Genomic DNA, 19,191 nt, shown 5'->3' with positions numbered 1-19,191 from the left:
TACAGAACAGTATACACAAGTTATTGTCATGGTTAAAATGTTCCTTCTCTTCTTAGTTTTAACTTTTAGCGTTGTCTTGGAAGTCAAAGCCGTGGTTGTATCCGCACCAGAGTCTTATGACTTTGCAATATCATCAGAATCTCAGTTGTCGTTGTTGAAGTTGAAAGAAACCCAAATAAACAATCTTCAGAACTATAATAAAGTATTAAAGTCACAATTGAAAAAAGTTAAACTGTAAGTAAAATGAAAAAGTAGAATTTAAAATGTTAACTTTTTTATTGGCAGAGCCATAAAGTATTCAGAGGATCTGCTAAGAACACCGGCGCATAACTTATTATTTGGATTCAAAGTTTTGAGACATTTATACAAAGATTGGCCTGAATACTTTAACATTTTAAAAAGAGAACTGGGGTCCAAAGAGATTTTGATTTCTCAAGACTTATTGATGCAGCAACCAACTTCTGTGGACTTTGAGGAATCTTTGGGAGCTATCTATAGGCTCCAAACAGTATATAATTTAGACTCCTATGACATGGCTGAAGGAATATTAGACGGAAAAGATTACAAGTAAGTTTACCGAATACCATACACCTTCATAATATTAATATATACTTAGTGTCAAGAAATGGAGTATTGATGAGTGCCTAATACTAGGACTGATGTATCAATACTTAAAACATTACAATGAATCGGAGAATTGGTTGCAATTGGCTCTCTATTACTACCAGGACCATCCCAATCCGGAGGAGCTAAAAGTTAAACTTTGGGAACATTCTAACTTGTTGGAATCTCTAATGGAGGCCAACAAGGGACTTGGTAAGCGAGTAGTTAAAAAGTATTCTAAAAATAAGATCATAACTAGTTCACAACATACTATTCTGCTTTGTATAACATTTGTTTATTTATAGGGCGCTACTTGGAAGCGAAGAAGTTTGCGAAAGACTTGCTTTCTATTCTTCCCAACCATAGTTATACGCTAAAGCAACTGTCGAAACTAGAATTCTTGCAAGCGAATCCCATTAAACTTACGAAGACGAAGAAAGATCATCAGCTTCAGAAGGAAATATGCTCAAAACGTTATCGCAAAAGAAGCTCAAATCTTGTCTGTCGATATGTGGATTGGAACCCATTTCTAGAATTGGCGCCCCTAAAAATGGAGGAGTTGTCAATGGAAACCCATATAAGTATTTTCCATGGGTTCCTAGGTAACAAAGATATAGAATCACTAAAGAACGCGTCCAGACCAAAACTTCAACGTAATAAACATTTATCATGGAATTGCACTTGCAAAATCGCAAATCTTTCCAGCTCTTCACACGACATTGCTCGCAAAATTAATGATCTGATAATAGATATCACAGGGTTTCCGCGGCTAGGAAACCAAATGTTAGAGGTCATCAATTATGGTATTGCTGGAAATTACAATCCCGATGACACTGCCAAATTCACGAGTCACAACCAAGCAAACGCTTTGATTTTTGTAAGGATATATTTTAATTATTAAGAACATTTTTTACTATATTCCCTTATATTTTAGTTGAGCGATGCTGAAAAAGGCGGAGAAATAGTTTTTCCTTCTCGTCAGATTAAGGTAAAACCTCGGAAGGGTTCTATGCTAGTTTGGGTAAACCTCAAAGACAGTGTTATATATCATCAGTGCCCGATCCTAAAGGGCAATATGTGGGGTGAGTGCACAGGACTTTTGTTTATTATTTCCTAACAATTGTATCTGCTTTTAGTGGCTAACAAAGTGCTGAACTGACCTTTGAATTCCATTGTGTTCCATAAACATATGTTCATTATTATTTAAACACTAGGCAGTTTGTGAGTTATTGCTGAGTCTGTACAGGTCTAATATATTTGATATCGAAATAAACTTCTACCGAACCGAAGACATACACTAACAATTATAGGGCTATATATTATTAACTATTAACTAATATAATCATTTTATTTTGTACAGTATTTAAAAGGTACATTTAAACGATTTACCTCTAAGTTATATTGTATAAATAATAAGTAATTTCAAGTAGTGTACTGAATATAGTAGTGTACTGAATATTTGTTTTTAATTTAAAATGATGCGTAATCTTTAAAAGTGTACTGTATGGAAAGTGTGTGCAATTTTCAAATTTTCTTTACCCAACATTATCAAGTTCTTTATTAGCTTTTTATGGTTTTTGTCTTGATTGCCTTTCGGGTGATATATTTCCAAAGCAAACATGTGCTGCTGCCTCTCTTGGAACAAACTTTTAATGTGTCTACCATAAACAATTCGAATGGCTCGAGTGCCATGTATGTTCGACTGAATTATAATGACGCGACACTTAAACGATAAAAATGGCAAATTTACACTTGTGCTCTTGGGCGAGTGGGAGTCTGTCCAGTGGATGTAAGGAATTTATACAACCTCCGTGTCTGTCTGCGTTTTCGGAGCTCATTCTGATTCGGAATCGGATTCTCGGGCCCCAGCTGGCTGCGCTTGTCTTTGTCTGCCTCGGGTTTCGTTGCAATCAATTCCTCTTGAATAAACAAATCACTTAGGGGTCCTGTCTGAGCCGAGATGAGCTGAAGTATGACTGCCAGACCGTGGAAAATCAAATGTACAAGCATGTGATAATCGTATGCGGATTAAAATGCTTTTCGCGAACAATCTTCGGCATTATAAAGCAATTTATGCTAATAACATCCATTTGACGAGTCGGCAATTTGGCATTCGTTTGTTGCCTTGTATTCGCGAATCCTTCCTTTCAGGCATTTCCTCTGCATGCGTACATGCGTTCGTTGTAATCCTTGGCTTAATCATAGCTAAGGCCTGGCGAAATTAATTTTCATCTCTGCCTTTTGTTTGCCTGTTATGGTTTTTTGATACGCAGCCTTCGGATTTTATTTTCGACATTTTCATTCATACGGGTATTAAAATTGGCGCACTCGTCTGAATGCCTTACCCTATCCCACTCGTTGATGTGCGTCACTGCACCCAATCTGGATTCATGAAAATGAAGCTGAAAGAATCCGATGGTCGACTGAATGTATTGTCCATTTGGCTTTTGTGCAGTATGGAAAATGTGCTCTTTTTGCTACCAGAAATGAGAGGTTAATCTGTAACCTGCGCCACGATGCGTGGACTATAATATTTCAAAAGTATTTTTTAAGATTGAGTTTTATCAGGTATATGTAAGTATTTAAACTGTGGCTTTCACGTAACTGAAAGTTTTATAATCAACCAAAATGGTCGCGTAACTTACCGATTTGTATCCATCCATAATCAGTAATTATGGATAGTAAATCTACAAAGCAGCTTTGTCTTAGGGACAAATCAATAAAATTTAAATCCACAAGGACTAAGCTTGTTTATTGAAAATTGTACACTTATTGAAACACAAAATCATGCACAATTGCCATGACATACACTCCCTACAAACCAGACAGAATAACCATTTGAATTCGAACATTTCAAGGTTAAGCACTGCCAAGGTCTGGCAAGACGCGATTGATGTTAAACCTTATCTCGACAACTTGTCAGTCAGTCATTCGATTCACTTCGCCAGCCGTCCATTGTTCCACTGCTGTCAGGCAAAATAACCTGGAAGATTGGGTCCTAGCATCTTGCTTAAATGATTATTTTTATATTAAAGCAGGAGCTGCTTTGGGGAACTCTGTTGCTTTTTGATACAAACACTTAGAAAAAAAATCTCTCTCTTAGTAGTCTAAAATTGAAAGAAGTATACAAATAATTATTTATTGTTTCCCGTTACTGGAAATTATAAAAACTAATTAAATTTACTTAAATATATGAATTTCAAAATCAAAGCCTTCTTAGTTTAAGAACTTACAAATCTGTAATCGGTTAAAAGTGGGTTTATAATTAAGTATAATAAAAAAATTTTCTAAATTGTACTGAACTTTTATCAAAAAGATTATTAAGTTCAAAATATTTGACAAACTTTCATAGTTTTTCCAAATTTAATAAACGTTTTCAAATTAGTTATTTTGAGTGCACCTTGCTACGAATATCCAAATGTATGCGGTAAGCATTTATTGTGTAGGAAAACTGTTTTCATTGTGTGTTACAATTGATTTCGATTTCGACTTGGCCCTGCCTTTGCCGTTGAATGGCAACTGAGTTACTAGGATGTGCAAATGGAAATAGAATGAAAATACCCGTCACATCGTATGGGAGTTGCCACTACTCATCCGAAGTCTGCGTTTTGTGAGGCGCTTCATTTACTTTATGTCTTTTGTCTGCTCCTCATGTGTACATGGTACAATTTGAATGAACTTGGACTTCTTTTCTTCCTTTGGGGTGAGCTGCATTTTTATGGCTCTCCATCAAATGTTTCTGACTGTTCTATTATTTATTGTATGGCCACTTGATGAACATTTTGCAGAAAACGTTTTATGGGCGCATGTCTTCCGATTGTAAGTAGGCCTCCTTTCCCTTCCTACAATGGACTATTAATCATTTCCGTGCACTTCAAAGAAAATATGACCTGAAACCTATAAAGTGACATTTAAATCAAAGTCTGAATAATATATAATATATATATTTTTTTTTATAAATACCCATTACATAGATACATTAATGGATGTAATATGATGTTATAGTTGAAACCAAGAAGGGCTGAAAGAGAACATTTCGATTGGAACACCCATTTAATAACTTTCCCCGTCAGTTATGAAGTGTCCACAAATTGTACATGCCTCCGGTCTCGGCCAAATCCACTTGTCACAACCTGTTGGTCCATCGTTTATTGTACACTGGCTGCTCAAAACGGCGGAACTAATGTGCCGCCGTATTTGAATTATTATTACAACGCTCTGGGATTAGGGCGTGACGGCCATAATGACTTCCACGCGGAGTGCAAAAAATGGCCACACAATTTATTAAGCGTCGGCGATTTTGACGAGGGACGACATGTCGTTCGTTTTGTAATTTATAACCAGAGCGTAGCCGAGAAAGAAAAATCGATTTTCGATATGCGATCTGACAGTCTCGGCGCTCTGAGAAATTGCTTTAAAGTTAAAGCTTAAAGGCTCTGGATTGTGGGCCCATTTTTGGCACTGGCTGTCCTTGCGATTGCTGCCTGGGCAATCAAAACAATGGCCAATGTCTAGTCGAAACTCGGTTTGGGTGTTTTTATGAGTTGTACATGGTTCTGAATGCTCTCTCAACAAAAACTACTCTTGTTGATAGGAAGTGGAACAATACACATAGTATTATGATTTCATTCTTCGAAGGAATACCTAAGTAAAAGAGTAGAAAATAAAAATAACATCAGCTCACAATATAAGAATATTATTTGCATTCAAAATGTCGCAAGTAAAGATACAAAATTTATTTTGTTTGAACTTTGAATGATCCTCTTTACTTAATTTTTATATTATATTGATCAAAATAATAAATATATATAAATAATTAAGGTGGAAAATGTCTTGAAGATGTTGAAACATTTTCCGAACAGTATTATATTAAGAAATACTTATGCCAGCTATAAACTATCCATATCGCTTTTAATCCATGGCACAAATCCTAGAACCTGTGACGATAATTCAGTTGCTGACTGAATTATGGATGCTGCTTAAAGCGCATTCCTGGGACGCCTCGTCCTGGTCTTCTTGTTCCGTGCTGAATTTGAAATGACCCCGCATTCCTCGAATGCTTGTTTTGTGCCTCGTTGGTTACCCAATCGACATTGGTCGTCGTCCTGAAGTACTTGCAGTGCAATTTGCGGATCCCTCGTCTGCCATTGTGCCATGTGTACACACGCGCCGCTCTAATAATCCAATTTCCACGTGTTGACTTACGTGTTGTGACACTTGAGTTTGTCCCCGAGGGAAATGTACTCCGATGTTGTCCTGGCATTAAAATAATTTGCCGCTTGACTTAAAGTTGATTATATTTTTCATTTCTTTAGAATTTGGACGTTAATTTTAAAATCCTAGCTAAATTCTGACTAAGAAAGAGAATATATTAATATGTATTTTTTCTTTTTATCCAGTCTGACTTAAAGTTTTAATTTCATTAGAATTTGGACGTTGATTTTAAAATCCTAGCTAAATTCTGACTAAGAAAGAGAATATATTAATATGTATTTTTTCTTTTTAATCAGTCTTAAAGGTATCAAATAAATTTAATCTTGAAAAGCAAATAATATTTTTGTTTTATAACAAAATTAATTCTTACTCTTTCTATCAAATTAGAGCACTTGCCATTTGCTCACTGTCTATTCTGGCATTCCTGTTTGTTTTATGTTTGGGACGATAAACCAACAACACGTTATCCCTAAAAACCGATGGCTAATTAGAATGTGGCCAAAAGAGGAACGACTTTTTGTTTTCCTTTTTTTTTTTTGCATACATCCGCAATAAATGTTGAGATGTGTGGCTAATTCGCGAATTTCGAATGGATTGACTCTGTTTGGTAGTGAATGTTTGACATTTACTCATTTATTCTCCCAATACTTAAAGAACAACAACGCCCTAAATATAATTCATAAAAGGATTAGCCATTTTTGTACCCATGCAGAGGGTATAATGATTTCAGTCAGAAGAAGTTTGCAACGCAGTGAAGGAGGCGTTTTCGACCCCATAAAGTATATTTATTCTTGATTAGCGTCACTAGACGAATCGATCTAGCCATGTCTGTCTGTCTGTCCGTCTGTTCGACCTTTTCTACGCAAACTAGTCTCTCAGTTTTAAAGCTATCGGGCTGAAACTTTCCCAAAAGACTTTTCTATTGCAGGTAGTATATACGTCGGAACCAGCCGGATCGGGCAACTATATCTTATAGCTCCCATAGGAACTGTCGGGGAAAAAACTATAAAAAAATTATATCTTCCGTGTTTTTTAACATATAACCTTCTAAGCTTGGAAAGAACATTTTTTGATTAGTTCTGAATTTCGAATTAAATTTTATCAAAATCTGTAGACTATGTCATATGGCTGCCAACTATATCTTATAGCTCCCATAGGAACTATCGTGGAAAAAATTAAACAAAAATTATATCTTTGGTGTTTTTAAGCATATACCTTTTTAAGGTTGGATATACCATTTTTAAATTAGTTCTGAATTTTGAATTAAATTTTATCAAAATCGGACGACTATATCTTATAGCTGCCATAGGAATAATCGGAAAATTAGTTGTAAAATATTATGGTGAAATTATATCTTCGGTGTTTTTTAACAAATAAACTCCCACGCTTGGAAATAACATTTTTTAGTTGGTTCTGAACTTAAATTTTATCAAAATCGGACGATTACATCATATAGCTGCCATAGGAACGATCGGAAAATTGGTGGGCAATTAATATGAAGAAATGGTGTCTTTGGTGTTTTTTAACATACAACCTCCTACGCTTGGAAATTACATTTTTTTAATGGTTTTGAATTTTTGATTAAATTTTATCAAAATCGAACGACTATAGAACGATAGAAACAGCACTCTGTATTAGTTTGCCGTTCAGAAAAATTGAAGAAGTCGAAAAAACCGGTTTGTATACTATACATATACAAGCCTCAAATGTGTGCTATTTTTAAATCACCAATTAAAGTAGTAAACGAAAATCAATATTTTGTGGTCTGTTATTTAACTACTTTGTTGTTCTCATTAGAAAATCCAAAGGTTGAACTTGTTAATTAAAATGTTGTTCAATTTGACCGAAGGATTTGTTTGAGTAAGTGAGGAAATGTATAGCGAGTACCATGAAATAATCTAATAAGATATCAATATCAAGAGCGTATACCCATATTTTAAATAGTAAAGTAATATTAATGTTTTAACAAAACAAATGTTTGGTTCTAGTGAGCCCCATGATATGTTTTCCCACAGTTAGAAAGAAGAAATGTCTGTGCTTAAAGTTATTATTTATTTAATAAAATTTACAGGGGCTGCTGTGCTGGGCGTTGCTGATGACCACACACGGGCCGTGCTGCACCTTCACGGAGCTCTCGCTGCGCCAGTCGCACTCGATGGGCACGAACTGACCCTTCCGCATCACGGTCTTGGGCTTGGTGATGCCGTAGCAGGCGTGCTGGAAGACGCTCCTCGAGATGGGCAGGCACTGCTCGTAGATTTCGACGATGTCCGCGTGCATGCTGTCCACGGTGAAGTCCTGGCCGCAGCGCAGCCTCTGGTGGATTTGCAGTTTGCTGCTTCTCGAGAACTTCGTGCGGCACCTTCGGCAGTGCAGGTCCTTCAGGGGCGAGCTGGTGGGGTCCCTTTCGATCGACTTGACGGGGGTGGAGAGCTCGTGGAGCCGCTGGAACTGTCCCATGATGTTGTTCAGGATCAGGAAGTTCTTGTTGGGCAGCTGCTGGAGGGTTTCGCTGATGTGGTAGGGCACCACGTACAGCTCCTTGGTGGTCTTGCACTGCTGCAGGCCGTAGAGATTGACCCGCATGTTTGGCGGGAAGTAGCCGTTGCACTCGCGAAAGTGCTTGAGGTAGGCGGATCGCAGGCTGGCCAACTCAGCTTCGCTGGTGGGTGGACTGGAAGTGGTGGTCAGACCCTCCTCCTGCTTCAGCTGCAGGGGCAGGGCGAAGAAGGGGGACTCCGCTGACTGACTCTCCGCGTCCACCCTAATCCTTTTGACCTGCACCTTCAACCTGGTGATGCTGCACTCGGCCATGCCGTACTCACTGCTGCAATTCAGGTAGTTCTCGATCCTCTGCATCAGCATCTCGTAGAGCACTCCGACGCACTCGTCCACGTCGTAGTGGTGGTCCACCTTCAAGGACCCGCTCTGGAAGATAAGCACCTGATCCATGGCGTTCACGTAGCAGGCCAGATTGAATTCCACGGCCACGGTGTTGTTCTGGAACATCCAGCGGAGCAGCTCGGGGATGCCGCGGGCACAGGTCTCCCCCATAAAGTGGTCCAGCTTGTCCTTGGAGCTCTCGTCGCAGAAGAAGAAGGTCTCGATCTGGCGGGCCTCGATTATGTCCAGGACGGCCTGCTGCTGCTTGGTGAGCTGCAGCCCCTGGGAGCCTTCTCCTCCGCGCAGCCAGTGCTGCGAGGGCGGCTCATCCGCGTCGATGGAGCTGTAGCAGGTGGCACACTCGTGCAGCTGGCCCTGGGCGAACCACTGGTGGTGGAAGGTCTGCTTCGTCTCGTCGTTGGTGAACACAAAGCTGGAGATTGGCTCGTCGTCGAACATGATTACGATATGGTGGCTCTGATTTTCGGAATTTAAGATGGAGTAATAGTTGAAATAGCTGTTCAGCAGAGTACGAGTATTTTTGATATCAAGGAATGGCTTAGATTGTTTTCACAGCGGTTTCAGAATTACTGAGATGTGCCCAGGACAAGATTCAGTGGCTGACTGATATCACCCTCTTTGTAAGAGAAGCTTATATACAACATAGAGGGTACCAGGTAGTCGGCGCTTTACCTGTCACAGGTATTTCTTTTGGTGGGTTTACATCTGCATGTGGGATTTTCCTTTTACCTAATCTCTAATCTATTTATGATTCTACGAGGCGAGCTAATTCTCGGTGTAGCAGCTGTGTGGTAATAAAAATTCTCTCTTTTAGGCTACCTACTGCTAGAAATTATATGAAGTTCGGTCTTTTTACTCATAATAGTTTTTAAATAAGACTTAGTACAGTGTACTCAATTGGGTTGGCAATTGTTTTAAATGATATTATATTTTGCAACAATTAGAAAAATTACTCTTTAAAATCTGCATATTATAGCATGTAAAAATCGAAGAGCATCTTAGAAAATAAATATAAGACTATGCCAAACTTTTGCTATATATTTGCATTCATCCTATATTTTTTACTAGTGGAAGCTGTTTTAAAGCCAGCCGGCCCGTCTTTTACTCAGTCAAGTGGCTGAGGGCAAAAAGATCAACCAATAGGAGAGCAAACAAAGTGTGCCACCACCTCGTCCAATTTGCAGCAGTCAAACGCAGGGCGTACCGTACAGTGGAGTCCGGGAAAACCGCCTCCATCCGCCCCATTGAGCCTTTCCACGCCGCCGTTGTCTGCTCCGCGGAAAAAACGAAGTGCACAATGGCCAGTGGAGGATGGACTGGGCAGGGACACTGGTCACTGGACCCTGGGCACTGGACAATGGCCATCGCGTGGCAAGTGACGCGACAATGGCGACGGCGATGTCCTGCCACAGGATCTGGAGCTCTGGAGCCAGTCCCTCTGCAGGCGCTTAATTTCCGTTTCCGCTTTTCACGCTTCATTGTCCGCTTCGGTTTAGGTTTTGGTTTCGGGTTCGGTTTCCTCCTGCCACAGAGTCTTACTCACACTGTGCAATTTAAAGCTGTTTCCCAGTGAAATACGCTCGCAAATTAACAAAGGCAATTAGAAGGTGCTTAAAGCGAAAGTAGACAATAATTATTTAACCGAGTTTGGCTAGCTCCAGGCCATTCATCTAGCTTTCGTAGCACAGCATTTTAATGGGAGCTTTAAGGCATTTAATTGTTCTGTTCTAGGAATTATATTATCAGAAACAAAGGATATACATTTTCTAAGCGAATTTAACATTTTTAATTTTCTTTTCGTTTAAAATTAGTTTGCATTTATTTTCACTCTTAAATAAAATGGTGACGATCACACCGTCAAAGTAAAAAAGATTTTAAGTCAGTTTTCATTTTCTTTCCATGTTTTTTAAATCATTAATTAAATAAAAAAACATCTTTTCCAGGCATCCAAAATATGATTATTTCAATGTTTATAAGCACCTCTAAGCTTCTAAGAGTCTTTGCCATTCGGCAACCATTTCCCTCGCACTTTGTTGCACGTTTTCAACTTTTCTGCTTTTATTTATTTTTCTATTTTTGTGTTTTTTCGCAGCTTGGGCATTTGGTTGGCATGTAAACAATGCCACAGAGCAGCCAGGACAAAACTTAATTAAGTCTGATGCAGGACGAAGGGCTGGCAGCTGCGATGGGGCCCCAAAATGCAGTGAAGCTCGAAGAAGTATTGCAAAAAGGATTGCCACTGGTAAATGAAAATTCCCGCAAAGTTGCAGGCAAAGTGGTGACTTCAACTGACACCGGTGCCATAGCCGTGGGGGGCAGTGGCCAATCCGCATCCATCAGGTTTGCACTCAAAATCAAATCAAAGACCGACTGTAAAAAATGTTATTTGCTCTGCGCAGTGTGAAACCGAAAGCCAAACGCCGGTCGAAGCTGACGAGCAATCAACCGGACACCCCGATGGCCAGCGGATAGATGGATGACGGGGAGCCCCAACTCCTCCATATCGACCCGAACTCACACCATGTGTATCCGGGTCATACAAATTTCAGACTGCACTCCCATGAGCTCCCACTTGCTCCTTTCCAGTGAAAGCCTTCCGGGCATGCTGCTTAAAAGCTCAGCAAAGGTTCGTCTAATGGATGCTCCAGGACACCTGTCCGGGTCCGAGTTTTAGGTCCTGGCGATCCGGCAAATCCTGCAAAATTGAGCTGGATGAAATCTGTGCATTCGGTTTGTCCTCCTCCCCAGCCATCGCAGTGTGTTGACATTTGCAAACATTTACTTATATTTTTTGTATCTTTCCCAGCTTCGATTTAGAGCTCTCCAAGGACAGGATCTGAAACAAGTGTCCTGTACACACATATTGAGCTGTTGATAGTTTGCTTTCTCTCGCTAGATTTTCACACATTGTAAGAAAAATCTATGACAGGATGGCACTGGTATGAATAATGCTAATTGAGTCAAAAACTGGGGAGAAGAATTTGAGATGCATATTAAATTGATTCATGTGTTGGATTTCCAGAACTGAAAATTGTCTAAAAGCTTGCAATATCCTTTAGTGAGTTTTATTCAATGTGCGTATAAATGTTGAGTTTACTTTAACTACATAGGTATTCGTCCCGTGTATTTAGGTTAACTAGCTATTTATTCGGTTCTTCGTAAAACAAACCTTTTCTGGCAAAACAATGATTTGCCCTTTCAGTGTGAATCATTTTTGGAACGCAGAGATTTGAATGCATAACCAAAGTTATCTCTTAGGTAGAAGGCATTGAAACATTTACCAGATTTACGAAGGTTTTCTTACTCCAAACTACACCCCAAACTTACTGAACTTCTCTGTAAATGTAATTATTCTTGCGTTTAACTGCATTCAAGAGTAGACACCTTTTTTTAAGTTGTGCCATTTTAATTTCATATCGTGTTTTCCACAGAAAACTTTTCCACTTTATTCAGAAAGGGCCTATAAGGGGAAATGCAAGGGAAAGAAAGCGTGTAAGTTGGTTGCAATTTATGTAAAATTCGCATATTCATGCAACTACCAACAAAAAGTGTGGAGCGCACTTCAAGTGTCTGGCTCTGATGAAAATTGCCATAAAAACTTTGGCTGTCTCAATGGCAAAAGTCGTCAACGGCGTCGTCGTTGCCAACATTGTCGTCGTCCTTTTGGCCTCCTTCGTCCTTTTAGCCAGGGATCCTTACAGACGGATAGCAGACGGAGGTAAAGTGCAAGGGAAAAGCTGCGAATGGGGCTAAAACTGTGGGCGTATCTGGGATTTGAGGTGTCGACTGGGCCACAATTTGTCAGCAAGTTTTGCTAACAACTAAATTCCATGGTTGGTTTGAGTGCAATTGCATCGCCTCCCCGCGCTGCATGCAAATTATGCAAATTCGCCCGCCTTTCAGCCGGCAGCCCCTTTCCCTTTCTAACCGACTGAGTGCAAGGTCAACATATTTATGCCCTTTCAACCCGCCTGCATCGGGGAAAAACTAAAGCTATAGCTACAGCCATTCGCCAAAAGCTGAGCCAGCATCGCCAGTTGAGACAGCAATTAAAATGCTTTAGAACTCAGTTGGCTGTCAGTCAAAGATTGAGTCACTCGTCGTCATCATCCTTGTTTGACAGCTGCTGGATGTCATTAGATGGCTTCCAATGAGATGCCACTTGTGGGTTCGTGCATATAGGGATGGCAAAGGGGCAAAATGCCCCTCAGAACTCTTTAGCCCGAGAGCTTTGTAAGCAAATCGCGTGGGTGGTTCTAGACGGTGTTAACGGGTGTGCTGGAATGCGATAGGTTTTCAAAATAAACCAAACCTTAAAAAAATCAACATTTGCTGTGATCGTAATATATTTTTTTCAAATAGGTAGGCAAACCTAAAATTATATTACTTATTTATTAGTAAAAATTTCTTTTGCATTCAAATAAGTTATTAATATTAAATATATATAAAACTATCAAATATTAGAAACCTCCTTCGGCGATATTTGGGAGAAATGTTTCATCCAAGTTTTGACAAAAGATATTTCTGTGAATCTTAGTATAAGATTTCTTTTTATTCTTATACTCAAAGCTGTAAAGACTCTGTTAAACGCAACAGCTCAAATTGTTTTAAAATTACCTTTAAGATGCATCTGTAAATACTATGTTATTTGTATAATTGGAACAGGATAGTTTTTGTAAGAGCAATATTCTTTAGATACCATTTATTTATATGTGTGCATTTATGTATTTAAGTTATATCAAGGTATTGAGTAACCGATCTTCGTTATTTAAAAACTATTTCCAACATATTTTCTGCATAATTTGCAGTCTTTGTAAACGAAATGAATTCTGGTGTTGACCTTGTTTTCTCGCCACATGCCTTGCTAATTAATTATGCAACATTTTGGGGGTCATGTTACTTGGGCGGCGAGCGAGGCATATGGTTAGATGGTCTGTGCCGGATTTATATTTAATTTATTGCATTTAATTGAAATGCATTTCGTATGAGTTGCTGACCATCTGCACGAGTGTTTTTATTGTTTAATGTTTGCTGCTTAGCTGATAAAGCTGTCTGCACTTATGGCCGGGTGTTTAATTATTTTGCAAATGGTTCTTTTCACGCAAATCCCTGATGCATAAATTTTGCACAGCTTTGCTAGATTTGAATTCCTCTTCAACTAACAACGCATCAAATCCAGCGAACTTGAATATCTCTTTGACATTTTCATAAAGTCTTGTTGAGAACTTTTCTGATGCATACTGCACATATTTTTTCTTTGCTCCAGCTTCAGTGAAATTTAATCATTAATTTTCAGCCACCTTGAACATCTCGTCTCAGTTCCTTCCTCCATTCTTCTTGTCTTCATCATCATTTTGTAGCTCATTGTAAATCAGTCTAGCTGCTCGTTTGAATTTTTCGCATAAAAACTCATTGATTACTTTATCTTGAGTTGCCTTTCATTTGCTGAACCGTTTGAGCATCGCAGCTCTTCATCCGGTTTCCGATTTCCTCTCCTGCGAGCTTTCAGTCAAATGCATTTCTTAATAAATCTTTAATCCTTCTAAGGCTCGGCTTTCAATTTTACCTGCGCTGCCTTTTTCATTAATACAACTCTACTGCTTTTTGGTCTCTTTTTTTGTATTTTATTCCCTCATTAAATTGGAAAATTCGATCAATCGTAAAATTCATTTACGATTCGCACGCTCAGCAGCTGGACAGTTGATGGTGAAATCAAATCGAAATTGTTTGAGTTTAATTTCCATTGACGAGGCTGTCTTTAGTATTCGCTTCCATTGGCACCTTTTACGATACCTTTAAGGTGGTACACTTTATCATCAACCGTCGGCAGTGACGTAATAATTTAAGATATTAAACCAAAGTAAAAATTAAATGGGTACGGTAATGCACATGTATGAACAGCACAGCAAGTCATTATTTAGAGATGAAACTTTATCTTGAGAGTTTATATATTTTCTAGGGGATTTTCATAGGGATTAATCATATAGCTTAAATTTATTTGCAGGCAAATATGTAGTTAGGATTATATTTATACATTTATAACACAAGGAATATTTTGTTTATTTTTGATAATAATTTTACCGCTTTAAGATTAAATACTACATTTATGGTAATTTAATACAGGTCGTTTTAATGACCTATAACTAAAAAGATAATTACAAGTATGTAGTTTTTATGATGCATAAAATATCATTCAGCTGGTAACATTTTTTTTAGTTCAGAATATTTTATGAACTTACTCTTAGTTTTTTTGAAAGTTGTGCTATAATTTTGTATACAAATTATATATATATTTCATAACGACGCCTTATAATTATGTTACTGATCCGAATGGAATTAATATTAATGTAATTCAATTTATACAAGTGTTTTTTTACTAGATTACCCTTCATTAACGACTATAATGTTTAAACTAACCCACAATATGACTGCTTTAATGCTTGACTTCCGCGCACACTCCCTCATTAGTTAACCGCACCGCAATGTAATTTCTGCAAACACTACGTACCCGCAATCAATTAAATTCGCCTGGACATGGCCAGTTTAATTCAGCCGTAAGCCACTTGATGACTTTCGACCAGTTTACAGCCCTCGTAACTGGCGCCCGGCTGACAGGTGCTCGAACCACCTGCCCAGAAATGCCGTCACCCTCGCCTAGAATCAAGATTAACTCACCCACGGGGCCATCACTCAAAATCACAGTTCAAATTGAAAAATGCAGCAAATTAAAACAAAGGCTCGTAAATGGCTTAATATTTCTTTTCTCTGGCCTGAAAAAGGTGATTTATGTGGGTAGAGATGCCATATAAACTCCCATTCGATCAAAAAATAGATTTAACAATTCTTTCTTTTTTCGATTTTAATAGTTTTAATTATAAACTAAATTATTTGAAATTATATTAACATAGTCATGCTGGTTAAAAAAGTTTTTAAAATTTGTTCGTGAAAAACCTTAATTAAAATAAAAAAAATTAAAACGGGAATTAGTATAGGTGACTAAAAATGTTATAAATAAAAATGTTAAAAAAAAAACAAATAAAATGTAGAAAAGTCTATTTTAAATGTTCTAAAATAAGTCTTAGATTAACCAAAATATTTTTTAATATTATTTTTCTAAATTGGGAATATTTCTTTATCTGTAAAAAGGTATCGTTGTTTAAGCTTGGGTGCCAGGCTCTTTATTAAAGGTACCAAAAATGTCATCAGTGGCTGTGGGCCCCTTATGGAACTCGGGCTAGACAAAGAACGAGTCTGCCAACACGGCCTTAAACTGATGGCGGTTCACTTTTATTTATTGAGTTGAGGGCGCCTCTCCAGTCCCACTGTACCGGAAGTTGTCTGCCCTCGAATTCCCCTCCCGGCCCTTGCTGGCCGCCATCCAACTGACATTTTTCATAACTGCTGCGGGCGGGCAGGGGCTTACATTTTTCTGGCATTTTTTCCAGCGCCCCTCTTTTCTGTCCCGCCTTGGCTTTTTACTAATTTAACATTTCAGCGTCCAATTAACATTTTAAGCCAAAAAGCTTTGGGGAGTTGCAGCACGAAAAGGGCCAGCGGGTGGTTGTGGGTGTACTATGTGTGTGCCTTCCTAGGGTAGAAAAATGTTGATTATGAAATTTTTGAACTTCCTGAATTTATTGAGGTGGAGCAGCGAAAGCCAATTTAGGGAAGATTGATTGGATGGGAATTTAATTTCATCGAATCTTTCAATACATTCTAATAAGTTTTTCTGGGTTTATTTAATTTTGGGGACCATTTTAGAAATTTAAGATGATGTAAAAATTAATTTGAATAGAGTTGCATATTATTAAAATATTTAAGTTAACTAACATTCTATTCAATTTATATCTATATCATTAAAGAAAACAATAATCGTAATTGAGTCACGTTGTATTTTGTTTAATAATCACTTGGTGCTTAATTGTAAAATTAGTTTTAATTAAAACAAAAAAGGGTACTTTTTCTAATTTTTTTATTTTTGTCTTTTTAAAAACTTTAAATTAAATTCTATTAGATTTTTCTTTGTGGCAAATATTTTAATATTTCCACAAAATATAAAGAAAAGCATTTAGAACATTTTTGAAGTTTATATTTTTTTTGTATGTGTATGTGTGTATTATTTAAAAATAAAATTTGTGTAAATCTTAGCAAATTTTAAGAAATATCAAATCGATGCTTAGTTTTAATAAAATATTTTCTTCATTAGTAGGGACTCATAATAATTATATAAATATAATTTCTCCATTATATATGAGAAGAAATTCGAAAATTTTGAGAGTAGCAATAAGTCATTGCTGGTACTTAGATTTTCAATACCTGAAATGTGGTTAGCTAACATAGTAAGCTCGAAATGAAAATGGGGGAGATTGCGTCGTCTACAACAGAGAGGCACAATGCCAATAAGCCTCTGGGCATAACCGAGTGGTAAATAGAAAATTATGAATGCTGAAATATGGGTGTATTTATGGGGGCCTCAAAGCCGCCCGACTGCAACTTCTGCTGCCATTTCCCGTATATATCCTCGTTATTTCTTATTCCGCTGGCATCGGCGTGCACTCAGGACTCCGGCTTTTAATGCAAATGCATTCCAGTGGCTCTGGCACATATGCAACGTGATGTGGAAATCCATTCACCGGGGAATGTCTGCTGCTCCTGCTGGATTGCAAGAAATAATAGAAATTCATTTTTATGTTACGCAATTTTTCCGAATAATTTCCCTGCTGCTGCTCATTAAAATTGAAATTATGTTTTTTGTTTTTATCCAAGCGCTCTTCAGTCGCCCTGTGTGTTTTGCAGCTCTTTGTCGTTTGTGTTTCGCAGTCGCCCTGGATGGCAGAAAGTTCCAGTTGCCAGCGTGTTAATTTGTGCGTAAACGTTGCACTAACGAAGCGGAAGCTTTTGGCCCCGCGAATAATAGAGGGTTAAGAGGCAAAGGGTTTTCGGGGAGCGAAGGTTCTGTTGGGATAGAGCGCGTAATTGAAATGGCATTTAAATGTTTCGGGGGACCTGTGTGACGGCGTCGAGTGTGCATTTTCCATGGGAATGTCATACAAAATTATGGCGGTTGATTAAAGGAGCAGCGGGAGTGAGGGGACCCACAGCAGGGGGGAAGGAAGAAACTTTCCCGTGTCAAAGGTCACAGGCGGTCTTGGTAGCTGATAACTTTGTCATACCTTTTAGGGGATGCTAAAAAATAAAGTCTTTAAAATCGCAAAAAATAATTTTTTAAAGCAGTAAGTTCCTAAAATTTGAACTTCTTAAAGTTTTTCCAAACGGTGTATTTTTCTTAAGCTTATATTTAAATATTTAATGTATCTTTAGGAAATCATCTCTCGCATCCTATAGAATATATGACTTTGATTTTTGATTTGTAATATATATTCAGTGAATTAGTAAAAGAACGGCGAAATTTTTTAGGGAATTCTATACAAATGTCGATCTTGTGTATTCATATATTTTAAAAATTTCTTAAATAACCTACTGGCTTCAAATTTTTGTAATTTCCAACTCGTGATGCGCTTAACCTTCGGGCTTCATCTGCAGGTTTTGCATCCACCGCAAAACCAATTACAATCTAGTGGGCAAATTGTGTCGAACTTCACTCTTCAATCTTGAGCCACGTGTGGGGCATTGCGACCCCAATTTTCCGGAGACCGCAAACTTTTCGACACTGTCCAGGGGAGGGACGAAAGGCGAGTTGCAGGAGCTCCATTAGAAAGTTCCCACCACACATATCAATTACACAAGTTTTCGTTAGTAGCCGTCGCCTTGGTTTTGAGTCCTGGCATCGTCCTGTAATTGCACGGAAAATGGAACCGCATGACCCGAGATTCTCCGGAGCGTCTGAAAGTTGTTGGCCGGCGTCTTCGGAGCATCCAAGTTAAATTGAAATTTGCATTTCGCTGGACAGAGGAGTCATAACTTGACTGACAGACACAATACATTTCCGTTTCGGGCCCGGAATCTCTTCCTTCCGTTTTCATTTCCTTCAAGTCTCTTTCTTTTAATACCCTCACTGGGTTGGCTTTGATTTGGTTCATAGAATTAAAAATAAATAAGTGTTTTGAAATGTAATTCAATATATTTTTTTTTCATTTATATATTGTATATATTTAACGATACAATTATAAGGTACTACATTCAAATGAAAATGTTACATAATTCAAGTAAATGTGTAATTTTTTTTTTGTTATTTACCTTTATATACAAATTAAACAAATAGGTTAATTTTTGTTTTATTCTATAGTAATTAATTTTTTTTTCACATTTTACAGTTTTTAATTTTTATTTTAAAAACTCAGAAAGGGTATTTCCAGACTCGTACTTTCATTGTTGTTTACTGGTTTGGTTTGTTTGACATTTTATTGTTTAAGTAGCGACAACAGATTGCCTTATTCATAGTCAACTTTAAAAATATTGCTTCTGCTTTTGTACTTTCCGACTTTAATGCGAAAATATTTTTGTGCTTAT

General features: G+C 37.9%; 2 protein-coding genes and 2 long non-coding RNA genes across 5 annotated transcripts; 2 read left to right on the top strand and 2 right to left on the bottom strand.

The window, feature by feature from the left end:
* The first annotated feature begins 28 nt into the window (after nucleotides 1-28).
* Nucleotides 29-10,974, top strand: LOC108028046 (prolyl 4-hydroxylase subunit alpha-1-like). Of its 2 annotated transcripts, none has more exons than XM_050886427.1 (6): nucleotides 29-234; nucleotides 286-567; nucleotides 617-816; nucleotides 909-1,480; nucleotides 1,538-1,685; nucleotides 10,814-10,974. In XM_050886427.1, the coding sequence occupies exons 1-6, from the start codon at nucleotides 29-31 to the stop codon at nucleotides 10,969-10,971; spliced, it is 1,566 nt and encodes a 521-aa protein (XP_050742384.1). In that variant the 3' UTR covers nucleotides 10,972-10,974. The 2 variants fall into 2 exon arrangements, with proteins under 2 accessions (XP_050742384.1, XP_016955172.2); XM_017099683.3 differs by lacking the exon at nucleotides 10,814-10,974 and adding an exon at nucleotides 1,740-2,059.
* On the bottom strand, nucleotides 4,023-5,020 carry LOC127010889 (uncharacterized). The gene is made up of 2 exons (XR_007763759.1): nucleotides 4,567-5,020; nucleotides 4,023-4,500 (listed from the first exon to the last, which is right to left on the bottom strand). It is a non-coding gene; the product is annotated as an uncharacterized LOC127010889 (long non-coding RNA).
* Nucleotides 7,851-9,336, bottom strand: LOC108028045 (protein terminus). Its single transcript, XM_017099682.3, has one exon. The coding sequence runs from the start codon at nucleotides 9,157-9,159 to the stop codon at nucleotides 7,873-7,875; it is 1,287 nt and encodes a 428-aa protein (XP_016955171.2). The 5' UTR covers nucleotides 9,160-9,336; the 3' UTR covers nucleotides 7,851-7,872.
* A 3-nt stretch (nucleotides 10,975-10,977) lies between the features above and the next one.
* Nucleotides 10,978-11,789, top strand: LOC127010890 (uncharacterized). Its single transcript, XR_007763760.1, has 3 exons — nucleotides 10,978-11,061; nucleotides 11,121-11,451; nucleotides 11,528-11,789. It is a non-coding gene; the product is annotated as an uncharacterized LOC127010890 (long non-coding RNA).
* The last annotated feature ends 7,402 nt before the right edge of the window (nucleotides 11,790-19,191 follow it).

This window comes from Drosophila biarmipes, chromosome 3L, assembly GCF_025231255.1.
Source record: "Drosophila biarmipes strain raj3 chromosome 3L, RU_DBia_V1.1, whole genome shotgun sequence".
In the NCBI taxonomy this organism is placed as follows: Eukaryota; Metazoa; Arthropoda; class Insecta; order Diptera; family Drosophilidae; genus Drosophila; species Drosophila biarmipes.
Note: the sequence above shows the minus strand (reverse complement) of the source record. Positions and strands in the feature narration are given on the sequence as shown.

Bases quoted from the DNA above. Each gene is read 5' to 3' on its own strand.
- LOC108028046 (XM_050886427.1), top strand. From the start codon at position 29: ATGGTTAAAATGTTCCTTCTCTTCTTAGTTTTAACTTTTAGCGTTGTC. The intron at 235-285 runs GTAAGTAAAATG...TTTTATTGGCAG, and splicing joins CAATTGAAAAAAGTTAAACT to AGCCATAAAGTATTCAGAGG. The intron at 817-908 runs GTAAGCGAGTAG...GTTTATTTATAG, and splicing joins GGAGGCCAACAAGGGACTTG to GGCGCTACTTGGAAGCGAAG.
- LOC108028045 (XM_017099682.3), bottom strand. From the start codon at position 9,159: ATGTTCGACGACGAGCCAATCTCCAGCTTTGTGTTCACCAACGACGAG.